At 41.6% G+C, this 22,466-nt stretch overlaps 2 protein-coding genes across 5 annotated transcripts in view; one reads left to right on the forward strand and one right to left on the reverse strand.

Annotated features, from left to right (window-relative positions):
• EVL (Enah/Vasp-like) overlaps positions 1-3,622 on the forward strand; it is a 219,820-nt gene extending 216,198 nt beyond the window's left edge. For 2 of the 4 annotated variants that reach the window (XM_073349640.2, XM_073349641.2), the window contains one exon: positions 277-3,620. In XM_073349640.2, coding sequence (XP_073205741.1) covers positions 277-314 — 38 coding nt within the window. In that variant the 3' untranslated portion in view covers positions 315-3,620. Of the gene's footprint in view, positions 1-276 lie in introns of all 4 variants that reach the window. The other 2 variants (XM_073349638.2, XM_073349639.2) reach the window with 1 other exon arrangement.
• Positions 3,401-22,466, reverse strand: part of DEGS2 (delta 4-desaturase, sphingolipid 2) — a 29,558-nt gene continuing 10,492 nt past the window's right edge. The window contains exons 2-3 of the mRNA XM_073349642.1: positions 14,308-15,050; positions 3,401-3,904 (exon numbers count right to left, since the gene is read on the reverse strand). Coding sequence (XP_073205743.1) covers positions 3,758-3,904; positions 14,308-15,050 — 890 coding nt within the window. The 3' untranslated portion in view covers positions 3,401-3,757. The remainder of the gene's footprint in view (positions 3,905-14,307; positions 15,051-22,466) is intronic.

Here is a 22,466-nt window from a genome sequence, read left to right on the forward strand (position 1 = left end):
GCAAATTTTAACATGAGAAACAACCATTAGGCGTGTGTAAGAAGGTACAAAATAGAACAGCCCTTTCAACCCTCCAGCCTTCCACACACACTTTTTTACTGCTTCCTCTTGTTTTTCCCCAGCTGCAATCCCACCCTTCTGCCCCCTTTGCTATGCAAGTTACTCGCATCCTCTTACCAGTGTATAACTTACACTCCTTCTGCCATTGGCTCTGAGTATTTACCACCTGTCACTGGGAGTAGTTGTCTGAATTAACCTTTTGGTTTGGTTTTCCAGCCATAAGGCAGGAGTTGAGTAGAATCAGTACAACATAATGACTGCACAGCATCTGCGAGGTACTAAGGATGCTAGGAAGATTGGATCATTTCTAAGTGTACCAAGGTCATGCAAGATGGTGAAAGAGGACACCTGCACTGTCTTTGTTCTTAAACCCTTTTTATTAGCAGACTGAGCACACTTTGAAGCTTGCTGCTGCCTTGGATTTGCTTCATTTTAAAAGTCTTAATCTAAAGAAAATATTAAATTTTAAATTTCTGGATTTTTTAGATTTCATCTGACACAGCACATCAGATTTGTCAGCCCTTTTTTGTATTTTGAATTTGCTTATTTAAATGTATTATGTTTCTTTTTAGTAGTAGGTAAGAAAACATGTGAACCATTTGCTTTTAATAGATGACTTCAAAGTCATTTTACTGGTAGTCTGCAATGTAAATGAAGACCCTTTGCCAACAGAAATGTATTGTGGCATCACCAGAAGAAACAGAGACATGTTAGTTGTCAGCTGACAAGGTCTTTGACTCAGTTATCACAATATTAAAACGGTACGTCAGTGCACCACAGTATCTGTGTTCATATTGGTAATAAACTGTTTATTGTCCATATGGCCCTGCTTTTGGTTTTGTTCATTAGTTGCTCTAGCTTTGCACTTTAATTTCACTGTGTTGCTGTGGTGTGTTTTCTTGCTGGTTTTGGAGGCTCTGGTGAGAACACAAGAGCAAGGCTGCCTGCATGTTGTGAAATCTCACGTAACATTCATTTTTAATAAAACAAGCAGGAGAGGCCCATCCATGTAGCATTAACCAGCATTTCAGAATCTGTCCAAGCAGGCAACTCATTACCTGCTCCCCTTTCCCTGACCACTCCTAGCAGTGCAAAGCCAGCGGTGCAGCAGCAGCTCCAGGAGGGGAACAGCTGGCTGCTAGCCCCATCTTCCTGCAGCAGTTGAGGCACAGAGTCTTACCTCTGCCCTCCGTCCATGTTGACCAGGGCCAGACTGCAAACAGGCTACTAGAATCTGGAAATACCACATCTCTGAGTCTGTCACAGCCCTGCAAACTCATATCATCATCAGTAACATTTACTGACCAGTACTTGGTCCCAGTGTCCCACTGCTCCACTCAGATCACCACTAACCCCTCCCCTCTCTCACTCATTCACTTCCTGTCTCCCTCCTCCTCCTCCTCCCCCACAAAAACCCCAACCCCATTCCCTGACTTTTAATTTGTAAAGGGTTTTTTGTTTTGTTTTTAAGAAGGCTGCAGCCTACTCAGAGTAAGGGTGGGTGACAGTTAGTAAAGCTGCAACAGCATGGTTGCAGTTATTGATGATCTAAAAATTTCCCATGGTTGCTCACATGACCCTACTCCAGGCAAAGCCTAGAGGCTGCCTTTAGACAACAATCCAATTGAGATTGGGCATTTCAACCTCTGCATTGTCACACCGCAGTCCTGGAGGCAACCTTGGTACCTGGTACTTGACCTTTATTTTCTGTAGTCCAGCACTGCCTGCCCACTCAGCTCTTACTACTTGTGCAATAAGTATGGGCCATTCTTTCAGCCAAGTATAGGCTTGAGAATTTCTCCTAACTTAGGTCTGTTTAAGATTTACAAGAGCAGAATCCTTGTTCTGTCCTCCTGCCCTGGATCATTTTTTGATGCATGAGAGAAATCAAACAGTTTGAGCTCACTTCTTATTAAAACTGTCATTTCCCACCTACAATTGCGACTGAAGCAGTAGCTCCTGCAGTCAGCTTTTTAAAAGCCCAGATCGCTTGAACTGTGCAAACTTCTTATTTCATGAGTGAAGTCTAATCAGCTGAAGAGCATGTAGTATTTTATTGAGGCTTTTGGACTCTCTTTGAGCAGTGCTAAATTAATAGCAAAACAGAAAAAGCAGCATAGAGGCAAGTAATGAGGTAGCAGCTGATACAACAGAGGAAGGATGGTTTGCTCAAGAGTAATCAAAGACGGCCAAGAAATTAGGAGAGGGTCAGGGTGCCTTGTAATGTTAGAAGTTTACTTAAGAGAGATCCAGTTTATCAATCTGCCACAAGTCTCTCAGGCAGGGTTAAGAAATCTGCCATGCTAGTTTATACCATAAACTGAAAGCAGCAAGACCAAGTGAAGCAGGATGGAGGGAGCATTATGTTTAGAAATAGCAGAAGTTTAGACATTTATGTACAGTTTGTTTTTCTGTACAAACAAAATGATTCAGCGACACTTTAAAGTAAGATAACATTGTAGAAGAGAGTTTAGTCTTAAGCTAGTCTGTTAACAGTTCAGCACATACTGCAGTTGTCCTGTAAGATGTTAATTCAAGGTATTAGAAACCCTGTTTCTCAGTTTGCACCTCCAAAAGAATAGAAGCTTATGGCTTTTCCCTGAATACATTAGCCCCAGAAAGGCTATAGCTGATCTCCTCTTGGACTATGGTTCTGTGCTCAATCATAATGGCACCATTCTTATTCAACAGATGCATATGTACTATATGTATTGAATCATGCTTGCAACCATCACAGGAAGGAGGTTAGCCCTGCAGAGCTAATTACAGAGAAAGTTGAATGAGCAGGGTTTTATTCTGACTCACATGTTCAACAGCATCAGGCCTGATGTCTCAAGGGGAGTGTGCTTGGCAAACTGAAAAGCAATCTCTCCACTACATTGATTAAGTTGATCTGACACAGATGAGAATAGGAAATGAAGTTCCAGCTTCATTTGTACAGTCACTGTCCAGATAACTTCACTAGATGTGACAGACCATACCATTGTGTTGCTCATGGCAATAAGATTCCAGCTTTTTTTCCCATCTACTCCATTCTGGGTCTGTCCCTGCCTTCCCAATCCCAGATGATGTGGCAGCAATATTGCAGCAGCTGTTGACCCAGCTGTAATCTGCTCAGAAACCAAGATGTAGCTCAGAGATGACTGTACTTGAAGTAGCGTGTATAATACAGCCCTAGCCCTCAAAGAAGCAAGAGGTTGAGTTTGCTCTTGAATCCAGGCTGCCTCCCGCTTGCATTGACCTATTCAGGCAAGCCAACCACCTGTTTGAAGTATGTTTCTTCATTCCTCCCAAGCTTAGAAGCATTCTGTACCCCAGGACAGGTCTAAATTGAATCTCACCCACCACACATGCATGATCCTGATGAAAAGGGGGAAAAAATGTTTAATATGGATTTAAAATGTAAAAGTTTCACCAAGGTACAAAGGATGGTGAATCTATGTAGCCTCTGCTATAAACATACATGTGTGATATCCTGCCAAAGAGCAATGTTACATAAGCAAAAATCCTTTTAATAAAAGTTACAGTATTCTAAAAGACAGTGCCTGTCGTTTGCTTCAATATTTTATCACCTTTAGTACTACAGAAAAGGTAAGTGCATAGAAATATTACTTCAGATCATTTTTAGCTCTGAAAACTCAAGTTCACAAATTTTGGATTTTTTTTAAACATTATTAATGAAGACACTAAAGCAAATCTATTGGTTTTCTGTTGCTAGTTTGCATATTCTCTTAATCCGTGAGTAAGGACCAATGGTGTCATCAAAAACAAAATCCCAAAGAACTCGAACCCAAGATTGGTGCTGAGGAAGGTTGTCATAATATTCTGCTGCTATCTTCTTCACCTGAAAAGAACAAGAGACCCATTTAACCAGCATTGCATTGTCAGGGGTTCTTCTGTATCTAGTTTAGATTGTGTCTTGCCCACTGTAACTTTAAGATCCACACCATTAAGTCTTTCAGTGAAAAAGCATCCCATGTCACAATCTGCTGAATGACTATGAATGACGTAGCATTTTTGACAACTATTTCTACTGGAAAGAAATGTTGAACTAGAATTCCATATTTTCCTCTGAGTATTTTTGCGCACAGTGTTTAGTAGTCCACTTTATATGACTGAAATACTCCAGCAACAGCCTTGCTTGCACTAGAAATAAAAAAAAATATTACAGAAACCAAAGTCTGTTTAGCTGTAGCATCTAAATTCTGCACCACTTCAAGTTTCCCTATTTAATAGTTGCTGTTAATTTAGTCTCAAACTAATCTGGCATCCCGTTAAATTTTCCAGTAGACACGGGCCTGATAAAGAATTCAGGGATGTTCTGGTTCTAGAACTTTGGTTAAAAAAAAAAAAACCAAAAAAACTCTGATCTGTATCCAGGGCCAGTTGGAAACTTCAGTCTCCAATGGACAGAACCAACTGTTTGGTCCAAACATGCCCCCAGAATTTGAAAATATATATATATATATATGGCTTTGAATCTAATCTTTGTATTTTGGTTACACGGGACTAGAATTCAGCAGCCAGAACTAAGTCTTTTATGAGAAGGGAAGGGAGACATGGATTAGTCTGATTCATCATGAGAACAAGGCCTTGTTTTGAGCTATCAGGACTCCATCACAGCATAATTCATGTATTTTGTGCCACCCACTTCTGAACATGATTAAGGGTTCAAGAACAAGTGGCAAGTCCGTGAAAGATCAAACCAGTTCAGAAGACACAGTGAGTGCTGCTTGGCCACAGTTCTGTTTCTCCCTGTGCACCATTACTAACTGGTATTGTAGCTGCACACCTGATCTCAGAGTGACAGAAATTCACCTTGCCTGCTCTCAGAAGTGCTCTCTCTATTGCTGTAGGTAGGTGCAGGCTGCCCTTCCCATATAGCGGAGTTTCCATTTGGGGGGCTGTAAACCTTAAGTGACTATATCTGAACAAGTTTTTTTAAAATCATTTTAAAGATTTTTAGTGGGAGAAGACAACAGCTGAAGTGTAGCTGGGGCAGGGAGTTGGTTTTGCAGGGGGGAGGGACAGCCGGAAAAGGAAGAGATGTCAAGAACTCATGGAATTGGGACGCTATAGCAACTTGAGCACGAGCCATACAGTGGTGATACAGTTGCTATTACCAACAAACAGCTCAGCCCTCTGTTTCTGCACGTACTTGAGTGTAGCAGCAGGAGACTCAGTGGAGCTGCTCTGCGTTTGCACAAACTGGCCAAGATTATTCTTATCTAGGCAGATTTTTATTTTTTTAAATTGAACTCAGCCCTTTAGACAAACAAGGGCCATAGTGCCCCAGGCAGAGTAGTGGAGCTGAAAGCAGATTTCCTTCCAAAACATTACCCAGTATTTAAAAGCCAGCGAGGTTAAATGCAATAAAAATTCCCCCATCCCTTCCCCCATTTAAACTTGGGCTTTTATGAGCCATTCTTCCCATAGAGCTATTTATATGCAAGTTTTTGACCTTCAGTGAAAGAAACTCAGATAAAGTTAAAGTGTAAACCAGTGTTAGTCACACTGTAAATTCATTTACCTGCTTTTATACTTCTCCTTTAGCATGAATTGTGTAATACAGTCCCAACACCCAAGAAAAGAGGAAGTTACTATGTTAATAAGGACTTGGATGAACAGTGCTATATAAATGCAAGGGCTGAAAGCAATCCACAAGCCTTACGAACAATACACACACCTCCCATGAGATAGGGTATTGTTCCAGGACACCAGGGTTAAGACCCAGTTCTGGTTATCACATTCTGACATCTCATAAAAATGCCACTGTTTCCATTAGAAAATATTCTTCACAACCTATTTTAAAGCTATTGTGAAGGGCTGATATGCAGTATTATAACAGTTCCTTCATTTCACCCTAGAGATGGTGACCATGCCAATGTTCCCTCTAATTTTTAACAGGCCATGTGCACAAAAAAATTCTGTACGCACAGTGTTTCGTGGTGTGCGTGTGGTTTAGGATCTGTGTGTGTGCACACACAGCTTAGAGGGAACAGTGACCATGACCCATATGTGGTATTCATGTATCAGTTCAGGAAAGGGTGATTGAATGGGTAAGGTACTGGCCTAGGACTCTTGAGAGCTGTAGTTACACCCTGGTTCTGCAACGAACTCCCTGTATGACCTTAATCTCAAATCATACTCCCTCTGTGAATCAATTCCTGTCCCCCATTCTGTAAATTGGGATAATCCTTCATTTGCCCCTGTCTTGTCCATTTAAATTGTAAGCTCCTTGGGAAAAGCCTTATCATTATGTGGTGTCTACTAAATCGGGCCCTGAGCCCAAGCCTCTAGGTGCTACTGCAATACCAATTAATAGTTACATTGGCAAAGCACACTGGGATCTTCTGGGAAGTGTAAAATCCTTTAAGACTATTAGATTATCTCCCTCTCCACTGAAATATAGCCACCACCGGCATGGAAAAGCAACTGCATATGATGGTTAGTGAAACTAGAGAGAGAATTTTAGGTAAACTGATTTGGCCAGGATACCAAGGGAACATCCTTACTCTTGCAATACTATCATGGGCTTCTTTTTAAATGGCCCTGGATAATCAGGAGCTTGGTTTTATGTCCCATCTGAGTCTACATCTCTAACAGCATATTTCTCTTCACCACTCCTCCTTCACCCTAATGCTAAGGCAGTGGTTCCAAAAAGACCAAGTGCTATCTATTAAGCATCACCACCACTTCCTGAAGCACTGGGATTTTCCACTGGCTGCCATGTGGATATGAGCACAGGCTGTTTAATTTTCATCAGGCATCAAGCTCCTCATTGTATTGTTCTCTGATCCCATGGTTAAGCATCCTGCTATGTTGACAAACTCCTGCCCATGTTTTGAAGGGAGCTGAACACAGCTGGCTTTGTTCAACAATCAGTTTAAATAGCAACTCTCAGGCTGTCTATGCTACACAAGTTGAGTGTGCCCAGAATGGTATCATCCCTTAATATGCTCCTAACATCTCATGTAAGAGGGCCCTACAGTTTATAAGCACACCAAATATGGGTTCAGTAAAATATGCTTCCAGCAAAGTTAGAGCCCAGTTTAGTGCTAACTGGATTTAGGCTGGAACAGTTTAATGTGAATAGCACTAATGAGTCAGAAAGTTTTCCCAATGTTGTCCCACTCTGCATGGGGAAGGAGGCTTTATATCTCCCAGAGACCCACTGTTTCTGAGAGCAGAGCCAGGCTCTGCAGGATTGGTACCTAGGGGACATACTAAAATGATTTAGAGCAGCCTCACTGTGGCTGTAGGGCAAAATGGCACCATGAGTTGGCTGGTCTACCGTGGACCCAGCTTGTGCATAAAGCAGTTCCATCCCACCAGTTCAGTTAGGAAGGGCAGTCCTATAACCGACCCCGGGGCACGAGTAGCAGCATCAGTACGCCTCTGGGACTGGTACCAATAGAGAGAGAGAACGAAGCATCGAGCTTTAGAAACCTTACCTTAAAATATATCTGTTTGAACAGTAGTATTAGATTTAAGGAATTATCTACAAAGCCAATATTTTTATTGGAGGATTAAAGTTCATGATATCTAGACACTCAACTTCCCTGCTTTTTATCCAGCACTTACAGACTGCAGATGTACCGTACTCCATGTCCTAAACATTGATTAGCTGGTGTCTGGAAAACACCAGCATTCTGAGGGTTAAGTCTGATGGCCTATTTCCTGTATTGTGACCTACTGGAAAGTGCACTGAAATAAAAGCACCGAAGTTCTGTGCAGTTCTGCTTTGTAATGTTTGTTGACGAACTACCCCTATAAAGAAATCCAACATGAAAACAGTGAGCATGTTTAGTTGTCTATGCTAACAGCATCACAAAACATGAACCATGTACATTGATTTAGACATAAGGAAGCGTATTTTAATGCAAGTTTTATTTTAAAACCATAACAAACACTGACAGATCAGCAAACTGAAGTTAAAGTGCTATTAAATGTACTCTGGCCTGATAATGCAGATAAGGACAGGTACCCTATAATAGTTATCTTTCCAGTCACTTAACATCTGCTATAGTATTACTCGAGGGCAGTAGTCCACAGTATTAATTCCATTTGATTGCATTCCCATTATCTCAAAGAAAATGGAGGCATTGTGATTAAAGTATAGGACTGGGAGTCAACACCTGACTCCTATTCCTGGCTGTGCCACTAGCTTCCTGCATTATCTTGGGCAAGTTACTTTACATCTCTGCCTCAGGACCCCCCCCCAAATCTGTAAAATGGGTATACCAATACTCCCTTTCCTCAGAGGGCTGGTGTGAGGCTTAACTGGTTGGTGTTTGTAGAGAGTTTTGCTACCTTCAAGTGGAAGGCACTACAGCAGCCTGAAGCATCGCCCTAATGTCTACAAGAGGCTGGATAACTAGTTGGCAGGTGGTATGGTGAGGCCAGTGCTCATGCTCTGAAGCTGTACTGTGTTGTTTGCTTGTGCTCCCCCTTTAACCAACGGATGTCTCTTCTCTTAAAGTTCTTGCAAGCACTGAGACAGGGACGTTGTTGTCCTTCTCCTCCTCCTCCTCGTCTTTCCTTAGACGTTCAGCACTACTAAAGCACTTACTTTGGAAAGTGATTAATACAGCTGTACTAAAGCACTGGAATTGCAGTGGCGTCTAAGAGCTCCAGTTATAGCCCTGTACCCTATGGTGCGTGGGTGCTGTAGAAAGCAAACAGTGATAAAAGTAGATCATAAGCTAGCTGTGAGCAACTGGATAGTTCTAAGGTATGCGTAAAAAGCCAGCTAATTCCACTGCTTCTGCTGTCAATTTAAACTTGTGCTTCAAACAAGCACAGCTACTAGAGTTATTCTGAGGCTGTCAATCTAGGAAATCTGGTTTCACCTCCTGCCCAGTACTTCCCCCTCAAGTTTTATGAATAACTCCTTTGCCTCAGGTAATACCCAGGATCTTGTTTTCTAATGCTAGGGGTGGGAAAGACTTGCGTTAGCCTTTGGAGCATTTTTACAAGGGTGTTAACTCTACAGATAAGCAGAATGGATCTTTCTTCCCCTGGTCAGAAAAGAATGCAATATTATTAAATTTGACAGTGAAAAGAAAATTCACACAAAGACTAGCCAGCCTTGAGCAGAACATGTTTTTCTTCAAAATTGGTACTTCAGGACAGGATACTAATTTCATGGTGTACAAGAAAAGCAGTCATCCCAAAGCTGATTGAAGGAGGAAAGGAGTTCTGCTGCCATCATAGGAGGCTCCCATTTTAACGGCTACTAGGTTACAGCCTAGCCTAATGTTTTCTGTTTCTATTCAGAGATCTTCTGAGGGTCACACTGATACAGGTTTTTCCAGTGGCAAACATGTTGCTTGGGCCATTCTGAATGAGCCATCTGTGGTAGATGAAGCTAAATATCAATTTCTGATAAACAAATGAAAGTGCAGTACAAGGTCCATTTATTCCCTCATTTCCCCATTATGTGCGAGACCTGATCATACTCAAACAGCTCCCATTTTGTACTTGCTGATAGATAAAGCTAGAGATTCTACATCTAAAAGGACCAACTATATTAGAGGATTTAACAAGTCCAAGGTTAAGCACTGCAGTTAAGTAGACCTAATGAAGTAAGTTTTATCTGAATGTGGTAACATTTCTTGAAATTGTATTCAAGAAATCAGTACAATTTTTCAACCATCAATACAGCAGAGTGTTTTGAGGGCCACTCATTCCATCCTAGCCTGTCTCCTTTAAGTGAGCCAGTGCAGCATGTGCACAAAATGGTCCCTCCAACTGTTGCAGTATTGTGCATTGTGATATATCCCATAATTTTATCACGGCTCCCTGGAGCAGGTGCAGCATGCATTTGTTAGTCTTTGATCTGTTGAACTGAAGGGTTTTTGTAGTGCCCAAAGCCCTGAATGCTTATTAATATAAAGCAGGTACAATATAACCACTCTGACCATATGCAATACTATATCATCACCTACATATTTGGCCTGTTCCAATGGCTCCTTCCATTGGTTGTCCTGCCCACAAAGTTACACAAGACTTTGAGAGCCAGGAGTTATTCCCTTGAGAGAGCTAGGTTTAAGCTCATTATAACTAGTCCAGCTACTGCCTTTGGACAGGGATGCTCCAGGTGGGTCAGGTGCTTGCTGTTAAAATAGAAATTAGAAACAAAAATGTATTTGCCAATGTTGTGAATTTTGTGCAATAGAGCTGGTAGAAGAAAACAAAACTAATTTTTGCAGGGAAAGTATATGTTTAAAGTAGGTCTCTAGCATTTTTGGTAACTGAAGAGTGAAGGGAAAAGTTCAGTTTTGATCTTTCTAATTAAAGTCAAAAATTTCTACCAAAAAAAAAAGTAGCTTGCAAAAATTTCCACGTCTGCCAAAAGCTATTTTCTGTCAAAGACATCCACGGAAAGTTTTCTGCCAGCTCCAATGTGCAATAGCTTTAAAAATTTGTCATAATCACAACATATTCATTTCCTTCTCTTTACATCTCCTTCTAAGTTCCAAAAACCAGAGTAGTCTGTACACACTGACCTGCAAGTGGGACATGCTTCCAGACAAGTCCATGACTCCCCGCTAGTTTCACACCACCACCCCACACCTGCCCATTTTATACAGTGGGCTCCTCTCCACTCCTCCCCCCACCTCAGTGAAGAGGTGGGAAGAGGCACCAGTGGTTGTTTGAGTGCCATGAAGAGGCAGGGGTCACATTACTGTTTTTGTAGGTGTCCCTTTTTCAGGTCTCACTAGTCTGGAACACGTGCCTCACAGCCAACCCAAGGGCCCCCCCCCAGCAGAAGTACACACATTCACTTATGGAACAACACTATTTTGTTTGTGTGTGCAGAATGTACTCACTAACCTTACTCTGCTTGGCTATTGCAGAAGCAGATATCTTTATATTCACATTTTAAAGCATGATCAATAAAGGTAATTGCAATCAAAACTTTAAAATTAAAGCTACTTTCAGGAAGGCTGTGTCCTGCATTCTTCTCATTGGAAGCAGGGAAGCTTTGAGGGAGCCAAGACCAGCTGAAGACTAACTTGACTGATTTGGGGTCTGTCACCACCCTACTCCAGGCACAGGTTACAGAGCCATCACCTGAAGGGCAAGAGCACTTTGGAGCAGGCATGGAAAGCCACTTGAAGAGTAACACCTGCACTTCCCCACAGACACCAGCACTGAAGTAGCTCGCATTGAGCCTCAACAGGGAGGAGTCATGCACAAGGATTGCTCAAATTCAGTGTGCCCACAACAGTCATGGGGATGCTTGTGAAGTGTCAGGAGTACTTGGATGGACAGAGCATTTACAAGCATAAACTGGTGCTTGAACCAATATGGAGAACACCAGAGTTCTCTGCAGTAAACAGTAGTAAAGTGGAGTCCATGCCATAACTTTGCCTCAGCTTCACCACTCCTTTTGTATCCTTCTCTCCTGTTGGCCTGTACACAAAGCCTCCAAATATTCCACATTTGAATCCGTTCCTAAAAGGGGTTCTTCCATAAAGCCCAGCATCAACCACCAAAGCAAGAAGAGCTGTTAGGCAACTTGTAACAAAACAGAGACCAAGGCAAAGCCATCCCTGGCCCTGGACTTAGGTAGTCAACTCTTGGAAGTCTAATTTTAGACATATAAACATGGCTGGATTTTCAGACAGTGAATACTTGCACTTTCTGAACATCAAGCCAATTTCATACATTCCAGTTTTGGGGACCTATAACTGAAGCATCTACAATCACTAGTCACTTTTGGCCTGTGTCTCTGAACTGTGTTTTCAAAGGTTCAAATAGATTCCATGGCCAGAAGGGACCACTGTGATCTAGTCTGACCTGTAGAACACAGGCTATAGAACGTTCTCAAAATTATTCCTAGAACAGATCTTTTAGAAGAACATCCAATCTTGATTTAAAAATGATCAGTGATGGAGAATCCACCACAATCCTTGGTAAGTTGTTCCAATGGTTAATTACCCTCACTGTTAAACATTCATCTTATTTCCAGTCTGAATTTGTCTAGCTTCCTCTTTCAGCCATTGGATCATGTTAAAACTTTATCTGCTAGATTGAAAAGCTAGTTATCAAATATTCATTCCCCATGTAAATACTTTAGACTAATCAAGTCACCCCTTAAATTTCTCTTTGTTAAACAAAAAAATTTAGCTCCATGAGTCTAACACTGTAAGACAGGTTTATAATTCTTTAAACATTCTCACGGCTCTTCTCTAAACCCTCTCCAGTTTATCAGCAGCCTTCTTGCATTGTGAGCACCAGAACTGGACAGTATTCCACCAGCAGTTGCACCAGTGCCAAATACAGAGGTAAAAAACTTCTACTCCTAGGTTCCCCCGTTTATGCATCCACAGGTTTGCATTAACTTTTTTGGCCACAGCATCACACTGGCAGCTCATGTTCAGTTGATTATTCCCCATGACCACCAAATCTTTTTCAGAGAGTTACTACTTTCCAGGGCAGAGTCCCTCATTATGTAAGTATGGTCTACATTCATTGCTCCTAGATGTGTACATTTACTTTGAACCATACTAAAATATTATATTGTTTGCTTGCGCCCAGTTTACCAAGCTATCCAGATAGGTCATTAATTCAGAGCAATCTTATTTGCCACTCCCCCCATTTTTGGGTCATCTGCAACTTTCAGTGATGATTTTCTTCCAGGTATGTGTTAAATAGCATAGGGTCAAAAACTGTTCCCTGCAGGACCCCACTAGAAACATACCCATTCAATTATGAGTCCTTGTTTATAGGTTTCAAAATGTAACTATCGGTTAGCCATTTTAAATGTGTACCATTTTATATTGTGCTAGCTTTTCAACCTAAATGTCATGCAGTACCAAGTCAAACCCCTTACAGAAGCCTAAGTATATTATGTCAAGACTATTACCTTTATCAACCAAACTTGTAATCTCATAAAAAAAGTCATTGTGACAATCTATTTTCCATAAACCCATGTTGATTTGCATTAATCACATTCCCCTCCTCTAATACTTTAGCAAGTCCCGTATCAGCTACTCCATTAATTTGCCCTGTTGTCTGTGTCAAGTTGGTAAGCTCAGTCAGGCTGAACCCAAGCCAAGCCCTCATGTTCTGTTCAGCACTAAACATAGGGTCTGCAGTTACACTTCTTTACAACTCAACTGGTGATGTGATCACTGGACAAGTTCCACTTGATAAATTGCTGCTGTTTTTAGTTTACACAGAAGCAACCAACTCATTTTTAAGCTATTCACAGGTCCTGTTCAAGAACAGCTAAAGAGGATTTTGACACTAAATGTAAATAATCTGAGCCACCTCAGCATCTGGTATGCAGAGTAGGATGTTCCATTGCCAACTTAGTGTACGCGGCAGACATGTGGCCATCTCAGCTATCCCCATATACAGGAGCAGCGGAAGCTCTTGGGGGGGGGGCAGCATGAATGCCCAAACCATGGCCCTGCCCTCCCGCACAGTCCCTTCCCCACCCCTGAGGCCCCGCCCCTTCTCATTTGTAAAAGTGGGGGCGGGCCATGGCCCCCTGCCCCCCATTCCGGTGCCCCTGCCCATATATGAAGGGCACCATTTTAGACATAGATGTACCTCCATCCCATAAAAACCTACTCATCTATTTCCACCATTGCACATATACTGTACACCAGTGGTTCTCAAAGCTGGTCTGCTGCTTGTTCAGGGAAAGCTCCCGGTGGGCCAGACCAGTTTGTTTACCTGCCGCGTCTGTAGGTTCAGCCTATCGCAGCTCCCACTGGCCGCAGTTTGCCGCTCCAGGCCAATGGGGGCTGCAGGAAGGGTGGCCAGCATGTCCCTTGGCCCACGCCACGTCCCACAGCCCCCATTGGCCTGGGGCGGCGAACCGCGGCCAGTGGGAGCTGCGATTGGCCGAACCTACGGACGCGGCAGGTAAACAAACTGGTCTGGCCCACCAGGGGCTTTCCCTGAAGAAGAGGAGGACCAGCTTTGGGAACCACTGCTATACACACCACAATAAGTCGAAGAGTTGGAACTCTTAGGTAATGTTTTTCCATGCAAAAGAAATCATATTGTTAAACCCCCTTGCACTGTTTGTGTGTAAACCTCCCCCCCACACACACACACACACACTCCCATTTCTGGCTCTAACTTCTATATTCTCCCACAGTGGCCTTTGGCAGGTTGAAAGATGTGCTTTAGCCTTAGTTAAAAGTGGCTATTGCTATAATACACGCCATTCCAAATTAAACTGCTCTAGCAACTTTTACAAGGATCCACATATATGCTTACCATTGGCAGCTTGCATCCAGGAATGCTAGGGAAATCATGGTGCTCCATGTGGTAGCCTGCATTAAAGGTGATCCAGTTGAGAGGTCCATAATAAGAATAGGTTTCATAGCCTTTTAAGAACATGTAATGTTCTGCTATGAAGTGCCCGGCAATAGGATGCAAACCCATGCAAAGTAACGTGCCCGATATTAAATAAACGACAGGCTTCAGGCCCCATAGGTAGTAGATTATAAAATCAATAGAGAATTGTACCAGGGCATTAAATATTTCCATCTGAGTAACTGTTTTGGGGTTCACATAAAGAGGTCTCAGGCCATAGAAGAGTGGTTGGAGGATGAGCCAAATAAATTTCCGAAATGGAGTGCAAAAGAACCAGCCTTCGAAGTCAGTTGGAACATCCACATCCAAAGCGTCTCCACCAAGGTATCGATGATGGTCAATGTGGTATTTCTTGAAGGAGGCGGAGTAAGGAAGTCCAATTGGCAGGTTGGCAAACACTGCAAACCATCTATTCCACTTAGCCTGCTTGTTACCAAAGGCAACATTGTGTGAAATATCATGGATTGCTAGTGCCATTGAGTGATTGATGCAGCCCCCAAAAGCATAAGCCCAAAAGAAAATCCATTTCCAAGATAAATCTTTCACCAAGTAGCAGGCTAGAAGCTGTGTCAACACCATTCCAGATACAATCCATTTTAAGTGGGGATCTGGTCCCATTAGAGATTTAATTGTTGGATATTTGGCTGAAAGGGGGAGAAAACAAAAACAAAAAAACTCATTAAGTATCAGGAAAGTAAGCATGGTCACCACTTGCATTCCTCTCTGATTTCTTCCATTAAGTTTATGCACAGGGGCCTAGTCTTGCTGAAAGTAATGCACAGGTACAGAATTACTCCCATGTGGTGTGCATTAACCCTACTGAAAGAGTAGTTTCAAACACTGTTATCCTGCACCAAGCCTCTCTTGAGCAAGTGTACAGCCCTGGTGTCTGGTCCCTGGTACCATGTGCACTGGGAAGTGGGATGGGAAATGTGTGGTTGTATCCTAAGAGCCACTAAAGTAAAAACTTAAGGAGCACCTTGTGTCAAGCGAGTCACTCACTTGGCTACTTAACCTGATCTGATGGTCATTTCTCTGCTCTGGATAACAGCAGATTGATGGTAGACCCACAGAATGGACCCCAAAGTAGACAGAGGTGTTTTGACACCCACAAACCAGGGGTGCTAACAGGGGGGCAGAATATTGGACACAAGACACATCCATAGAGAGTACTTTTGTGCTCTTTTGTACAGGCCCTAATAAGAGGAAAACCAAGCATTTTACTCATTAATCTGACCTTTTAAAAATCACCAATGGTTATATCAGGAACCAGTCCTTGTTTGCACTGACATAAGAGAAACCAATGTTATAATTATCAGGAGAAAAAAAAAAGGAAGGAAGATAAGTGGTAGATTTCCATATCTTTGTGTTCATTAGCCTTAGTAAAGTTACATACCAGGGACAGGTATGAATGCCACCCAGAAAAATCCATAATAATCTGATATAGCTAAATCTGATATAGCTCCGATTGCAATATCTTTCCATGGTGCTGTGAAGACAAAGAGCTAAGACATCTATTATCCCCCAGGCTAGTTCAAGATTGCTGCCAACGGAACATTTACTAATGCTCTGTCCAATCCAATTTGGAGTAGTTATGAATATGTAGCTCCAACATTAGGGATCCATTACAAGACATGTGTTATATGGTAGGAACAGACTTTACATCTTTTATATCAGAATTATTTGGCAACATACTCCTTCAATTGAACAGGGTGTCCTAGAGCACTTTACTCTTTTGGGTGCATACCTATAAGAAGTTCTATTTTAGCTGCTAACCCTCAATTTACACAACATGATGATGGGATAGAATTAGTGTGTAGTCAAAGATACTGATGGTGCTCAGCATTTCCAGTTAATACTAGCTGTTGGGGAACACTGAAACCCTTGGATGAAGGTGCTCTATAAAGGCAGAGTATTTGTCACTTTAAGTGCCCATAACAGGAGCTGTGGATATTCATGGAGCATCATGCACTTTAACATTATCACTATTGAAGAAAAATAAAGAAACCACCGTATGTTTTACATAAGGATCGTGAATTCAGATTCTTCCAGAAGGTATTACCCATTCTATAAGTTATGATTTATTCTTTACAACAAAAGAATCAGATTAATTTGACTAAATATATTGTGGGGAAATCTTGGAATCTCTACTCATGCTCTTGCTTGGGAGCCGGAGGGTTGATTGGGTGGGATTAGGTCAGACTGACTGAGGATGAAGAGGAGTTAAATTAGTAACTCAGGGTTAGAATTGCTCTCTGCAACCCAGTAACATCTCACAGTGGCCAATACCATATGCTTCAAGGAAAGGTGCAAGAAATTCTACAGAAGGCAGTTATAGTTAGATAGGATAAAAAAAAAAAACACACACACACACCCCCCACAACTCTGGATGTTCTCCCCCATGCTAATAGTCTGATTTTGAACCATAAGGAGCTTTTTGTTTCAAGATATCATGCAGCAATGAATTCATAGGTTACTTATGTAAAGATGTATTTCCTTTTATCAGTTTAAATATGTTCCCTTCTGGTTTTGTTGAATGTCCACTTGATTTACAAAAGGAAAAAACCACAAGAATGTGCAATTTACTTTGTGCCCCATTTCAATATAGCCTCCTATTAGGTCCCTTCTTTAAAGAAATCCTATATCCTTTCCAGTTTTTCCTCACATGGGAGTCTATGTCCTTATCACCCATCTTTGGAGCCTTTCGTTTATGCACTATACATATTAGTAAGTATAACTCACATGGGGAAAGTTACAGGATTAATTCCTTTATCTGGGAACTGAGGCTGCAAACTGTATGTGTTCACACTGGGTGATGGGTGAATTTTTATAATTAGACAAGTAAAATGTCATCTGACCATTACACCACATTTGCTATTTCATGAAGGTGTGGAACAGTGTTTACAGTATCCACAGCAGCATCGGAGGCAATGCAAATAAGTTCTGTGACTTTGCAGCAGTGACAGGTGTAACATATACAGGATATGGAAGTTTTGTACTAAAATAAAGATTCAATTAAATAGAAAAGTGAATTTCCATAATCTCTAATTCAGTATTATTTAAAATGTGGAGGTTCCCAGAGGCCCCATTGTGCTGGGCACTGTACAAATACATAGGAAGACACACCCAGCCCTGAGAAGCTTGCAACATCGCTTTTTTTATTCCTGTTACCAAAGTACATTTGAGCCCTAGTTACAGACTAGGGCCCCATTGTATTACGTGCAGACATGCCAAACCCTCTATGTTTCTAAGGGAGGAAGAGACACGCAGAAATTGGGCTTGTTTTTGGCTTAATTGGCTTGTGAGTTGCTTGTTGGCTAGTTTTTGGCTTGTAGCTTGTTGCCTTTTTTTTTAATTGGCTCCTGGCAAGCAGAGGCAAGGGTGGGGGAAGAGAGTCGGGGTGCACAGCGGGTCCACCAGTCCCAGACTGCATACCGTGGGAATCTGGTCACAGACTGTAGGGTTCTTAGGGATTGGCTTGTTTTGAAATGGGATTAGCTTGATTTTCAGCTTATTGTGAAAGTCGGCAACTGATCAGGTGCTGTATAAAGCTAGCAGCATTTAAGACAAGACCTTCATATAACATCTCATCCTGAAGGATGGCATCATGCAGTCCTTTGGTCAGATTGCCCACTGCAGGCATTAAACCACATACAGTGCATTTCTACCTAATGCAAACACCCACAGGAAAAATGTCTACTCATGTATTAAAAGGAAAGCATCTCCTGAATAGTTACACAATTCAGATGCTTGTCCATTATTTCAAAGCCATTTAGTAGCTTAGAGTATTTTTGCATACATATTTAAGAGATAATAGAATAGTTGACCAATTGTGCAATATATGATACCTTGCACTAGAATGTAGGCACCAACCACATCTGAAAGCAACATTTTCTGATCAAGCCATACTGATTGAATTGAAAGATACAGTAATAAGTACAGAAAAGAGCTTGCAGTCAATACAAGTACCTTACTATCTGTATAAATTTAGATTAGGAACAAGATTGTGGTTAATTTCAGGAACACTGTACATGAGAAACCCCGAAGTAAATACTGGCATAATAGTTAATGGCACAGAAAGATTGTCCTTAGGTTAATACTGCCAAACATTTGTTGACTAATTTTCACATACTTTTTAGTCTCCTATGCCATTATTGCACTGCCAGAAAATAATAGAATTGAAAAGAATAGCTGAGATTTCTAGGCTTGCTGTACTGACATACAGTTGGGGGGGGAAGGGGAGAAGGGGAGGTAACAAGGCTCTTAAAAAGGCCTCCTGATTCACGAGAGCAGCACATGCAAAGTATTCATTATTTTGTTGCTCAGACATATACAAAACATCATGGCACATGCTAATGAGGCTCAAATTTAATATAAAGGATAAATTTCATCCCTTAGAATAGTCAATATAATTGATAATTGCAGTTTAACCATAACTAAAAGACGACATGCAGATGAATGAGATCCACTGACTAAGAAAAGCTTTGTCAAAGTGGGTGTTTTATACAAGGTCAACATTTATTTATGAATCAGGCTAAGGTATTCCAACAGGCATAGGAAGACAAAAAACTTAAATGTTTTCACTTGAAAAAGTAACACATTCAGAGCCTGGGATACTACCATGATAACTTTTCATGGATGCCTAAGTTCTTTGGCCTGTGTGGGCTAACAATAGCTATAAGCCCTTTGTGTGTCCTAAACAGAAACAATGGTTCTTTAAGAAAATCTCATAAGGCTACTTGAATTGCTTGTGCAGCACTACAGGTAGGAAAACTCATTTTAATGGACATTTCAGCCCTTTGTTGTAGCACAGCAACTTAGTAAAGCATCCTTAATAGTAGGTGGTATTATTAGTACAGACAGAGCAAGAGTAGCTCCAGGGGATGCTGGTCAGAGCCTCTCTCAATTTGCTTTTTGCTTAAAAAGGGCTTGTACAATGTGAAAGGCTGTGAATAGTTCTAGAGGTAACAGATCTTTTAACACCCTGCAGCATTTTTGGCTCAAACATATAAACAGCACTGAACTAGAGTCTGAAACCCTTACTAGAAAAAGTGACTAAACAAACACTGACTACTTGCATTGCACAGTGGAAGTAAGGGAAGGTTTCACTGTGTTGGGATGGTGCCACATTGGTGTGGCCATACTAAATGAATGGTGTAAGAACATGGCTTGACATGACTGAACTGCAAAAGAGAATTTTGGGAGCAGTATCCTTCTCTTAGCATCAGGCAGATGCCAGAGGTGAAACTTACTGCCTCCATGCTGCGTTTATGATCAATACTGATCTTTGAGTCAGCAAATATGTCCACTTGAAAGCAAACAACACGTGTAGAACATCTTGAGTGGAGCCTGGGCTGACCAGGGCATCTCAACCCTGTTGAAGGACATCACGCAGGGGGCTGAAGTGAATGATTGCTAAGGGAGTGAATGTGTGGTAATTTTCAGTTGGCACCACTCTGCAGTCTCCTCCTAAAGTATTAATTGGGTAAAAATTAGTAGCCACACGCCCACTGGGCATGCTTGTAAGACATGTGACTCCTTTGAGGATGTAGAGTATAAAAATCAAGCAAATTAAATTACTGTTGAGGGATTCCTTAATTAACACTTAAGGAAGCAATGCTGCTAGACAGAGTAGCCAAAACTCTGCTCCATGGGCTCAAGTAGGACTGAACCAGAAGGGTCTCCAGGCAGCCAAGGCCTTGCCTCAAGGGAATCCGAGACAGACCAGAGGGCTGAGGAGACCAGACCTGGAGAGAAGAAGCTGTCCATAGAATTGGTAACCACTTTCTCTGTTTGCCAAGCAGGAACTGCATGAGGCTAGCACAGAGCCTGTTTGTGTATGTTTGTGAAAGAGAGGCTCACTAAGAGGAATGTATAGCTCTTAACATATTAGTTCTTAATGTCGAACATAGGAGTTATGTGCTTAATGTAACCCTTTACTGCATGTGTAATTTTTTCCTCAAATTAAACTGTAACGTATGCAAGATAATTACTGTGGACCTTTTTCACTGGTATGACAGTAATCTGCTCCACTGGGAGCCATTAAAGATCCATTCAGGAGTAGTCGCCCCCTGGTGCCAACCACTGCACTTTTAGAATGGAGACATCTCCTCCCTGCAGAGCTACCTGCCATTTTGTATTCAAAGGTAGCCTCCTCCAGGTACTGTGCTCTTTCGTGGACACCTTATTTTTGTTTTGTAGGGTTCCCTTATGCAATGAAGGTCACTGATTGAGAGTAGATGGCTGTTTTGTGTATGGGAAACAAAACATTTTGTAATTATTTCTTTTAATAATCTAAGTTACTAGCAACAAAATTAAGGACATTTACCCTAAAAATACCCCTTTAAAAAGGTTCAGACTGAGGAGCATTAGTAGGCTACAAGTCATTAACTAGTGGTTGCTCACTGAGGTCACCCCAGTCAAAAACAGTTTTGAAAATACTGTAGCACATTAGAGTCAGTCATCTTGTTACATGAATGTCATATGTGAAACTTGTGCTGTGGAATTAGTCTTCCCATATCTAAGACCCCTCAGCCAAATAGGTGCAGGGCAGGATTATAGCTATACAAATAGAGATTTCCAATTACAGTTGGAGAAGTCTTTTCGACATGGCAAGAAATAAATAGCGGATAAAACCTACTAATATTGGCAGAGGCTACTGCTCTGTGCTCCCTCTCTGCATCAATAATGGCAGTTGATCTCTTGCTCTGGGCTCCCACTAGTGTTGCCTCAGAGATCTGAGCAAGTGGTCCATTCTCACATGCAGAACAAGAGGTGGAGATCCAATCAGGCCTGCAAATGGCAGGACAATAGGGCCATTTCTCCTTGCTGACATGAGAAGCTCACATAGTGGCATAATTATGCCCAGCACGTTAGAGAGAAAGACAGAAGGGATGCTCTATGGCAATAGTAAGGAAAGGGAGCTCTAAATAAGTAGGGGTTGGAACTATACTTGTGTTTAGCAGAGAGAGGAAGTTTTATTCCGTCATGTGTCTCTTTACTTTGACTCATGGACTAAACGACAATAGCAGCAACATGCATGTGCAATGGAAGTAAGGACATTCCTCACCACACCAGGCTTTCAAAGGGCCTTATAAGCAAAAGGGGAAAAAAACCAGTGACACCTGGGCCCCCAAGACAGTGCCCTGTTAAACATGAAGTCACTCTGTAATGACTCCCTGCCAGAACAAATAAGATGCACCAAAAAGCACAGCATATTTAACCTTACTACACTGCTGCGCCCTTTAATTGATCTGGTATTTATATGGAAGAAGGATCAAAGTAAATGTATTTTCACTTCATTCTCTCATGAAAAGACTGTTTTTCAGCAGCTCACCAGAACGAACAAACCCTTTTTTGTGTTTTAATCCCTCCCTTCACCCACAACCCCCAGCATGCTATCTTGGGGATACTATCACCACATAATGTATCATGATAAACCAGAAGACTTTAGATACAGAAATATTGCACTCACCAACCATTAAACTCCCTTCCCCCACCCCCATTTTGGCCTAGGTGAGGCAATATATCCGCCATAGGTGGCCAAGGATCTCCTAATTTCTCTATTCCCTTGTAGAGCTCTTGGACCAGATGAGGACTGGATAGATTCCGTTCAGAAACCCTCAATACAACTTTTAATTAACCACCAGGTGTGCTGTTGAGTGACAAGAGACACTGCAACCATGGGATGTTTGTGGTGATTTTGTGTTCTTCTCAATGTTGGCCCAAAAGCGACAGTTTGATATTGAGAGAGAGCAAAGCCAGTACTACTTCAGGTACTATAATTAGAAAAGTATTTGCTATTAGGAGACCAAGGACCAAAAATGTAGGAAACTAGCCTAAATACTCCTGAAAAGTCACTCAAGAGTCAAAATATACAAAAGCAAGGAACATTTTTACAATCTGAACTTCAGTTGGTCTTAATTTGAGCAAGTCAAATAAAATAAATATTTAGTCTAAATGAGAGGTTGGTTGTGATGTTCCCTAAACATATCTGGGCTTTCAGTTGGGGTGGTTTATTTCAGATGAAAAGAATCAGTGAAGACAAACTGTAAAGTCTC

Source organism: Lepidochelys kempii, chromosome 6, assembly GCF_965140285.1.
Source record: "Lepidochelys kempii isolate rLepKem1 chromosome 6, rLepKem1.hap1, whole genome shotgun sequence".
Taxonomy (NCBI): domain Eukaryota; kingdom Metazoa; phylum Chordata; order Testudines; family Cheloniidae; genus Lepidochelys; species Lepidochelys kempii.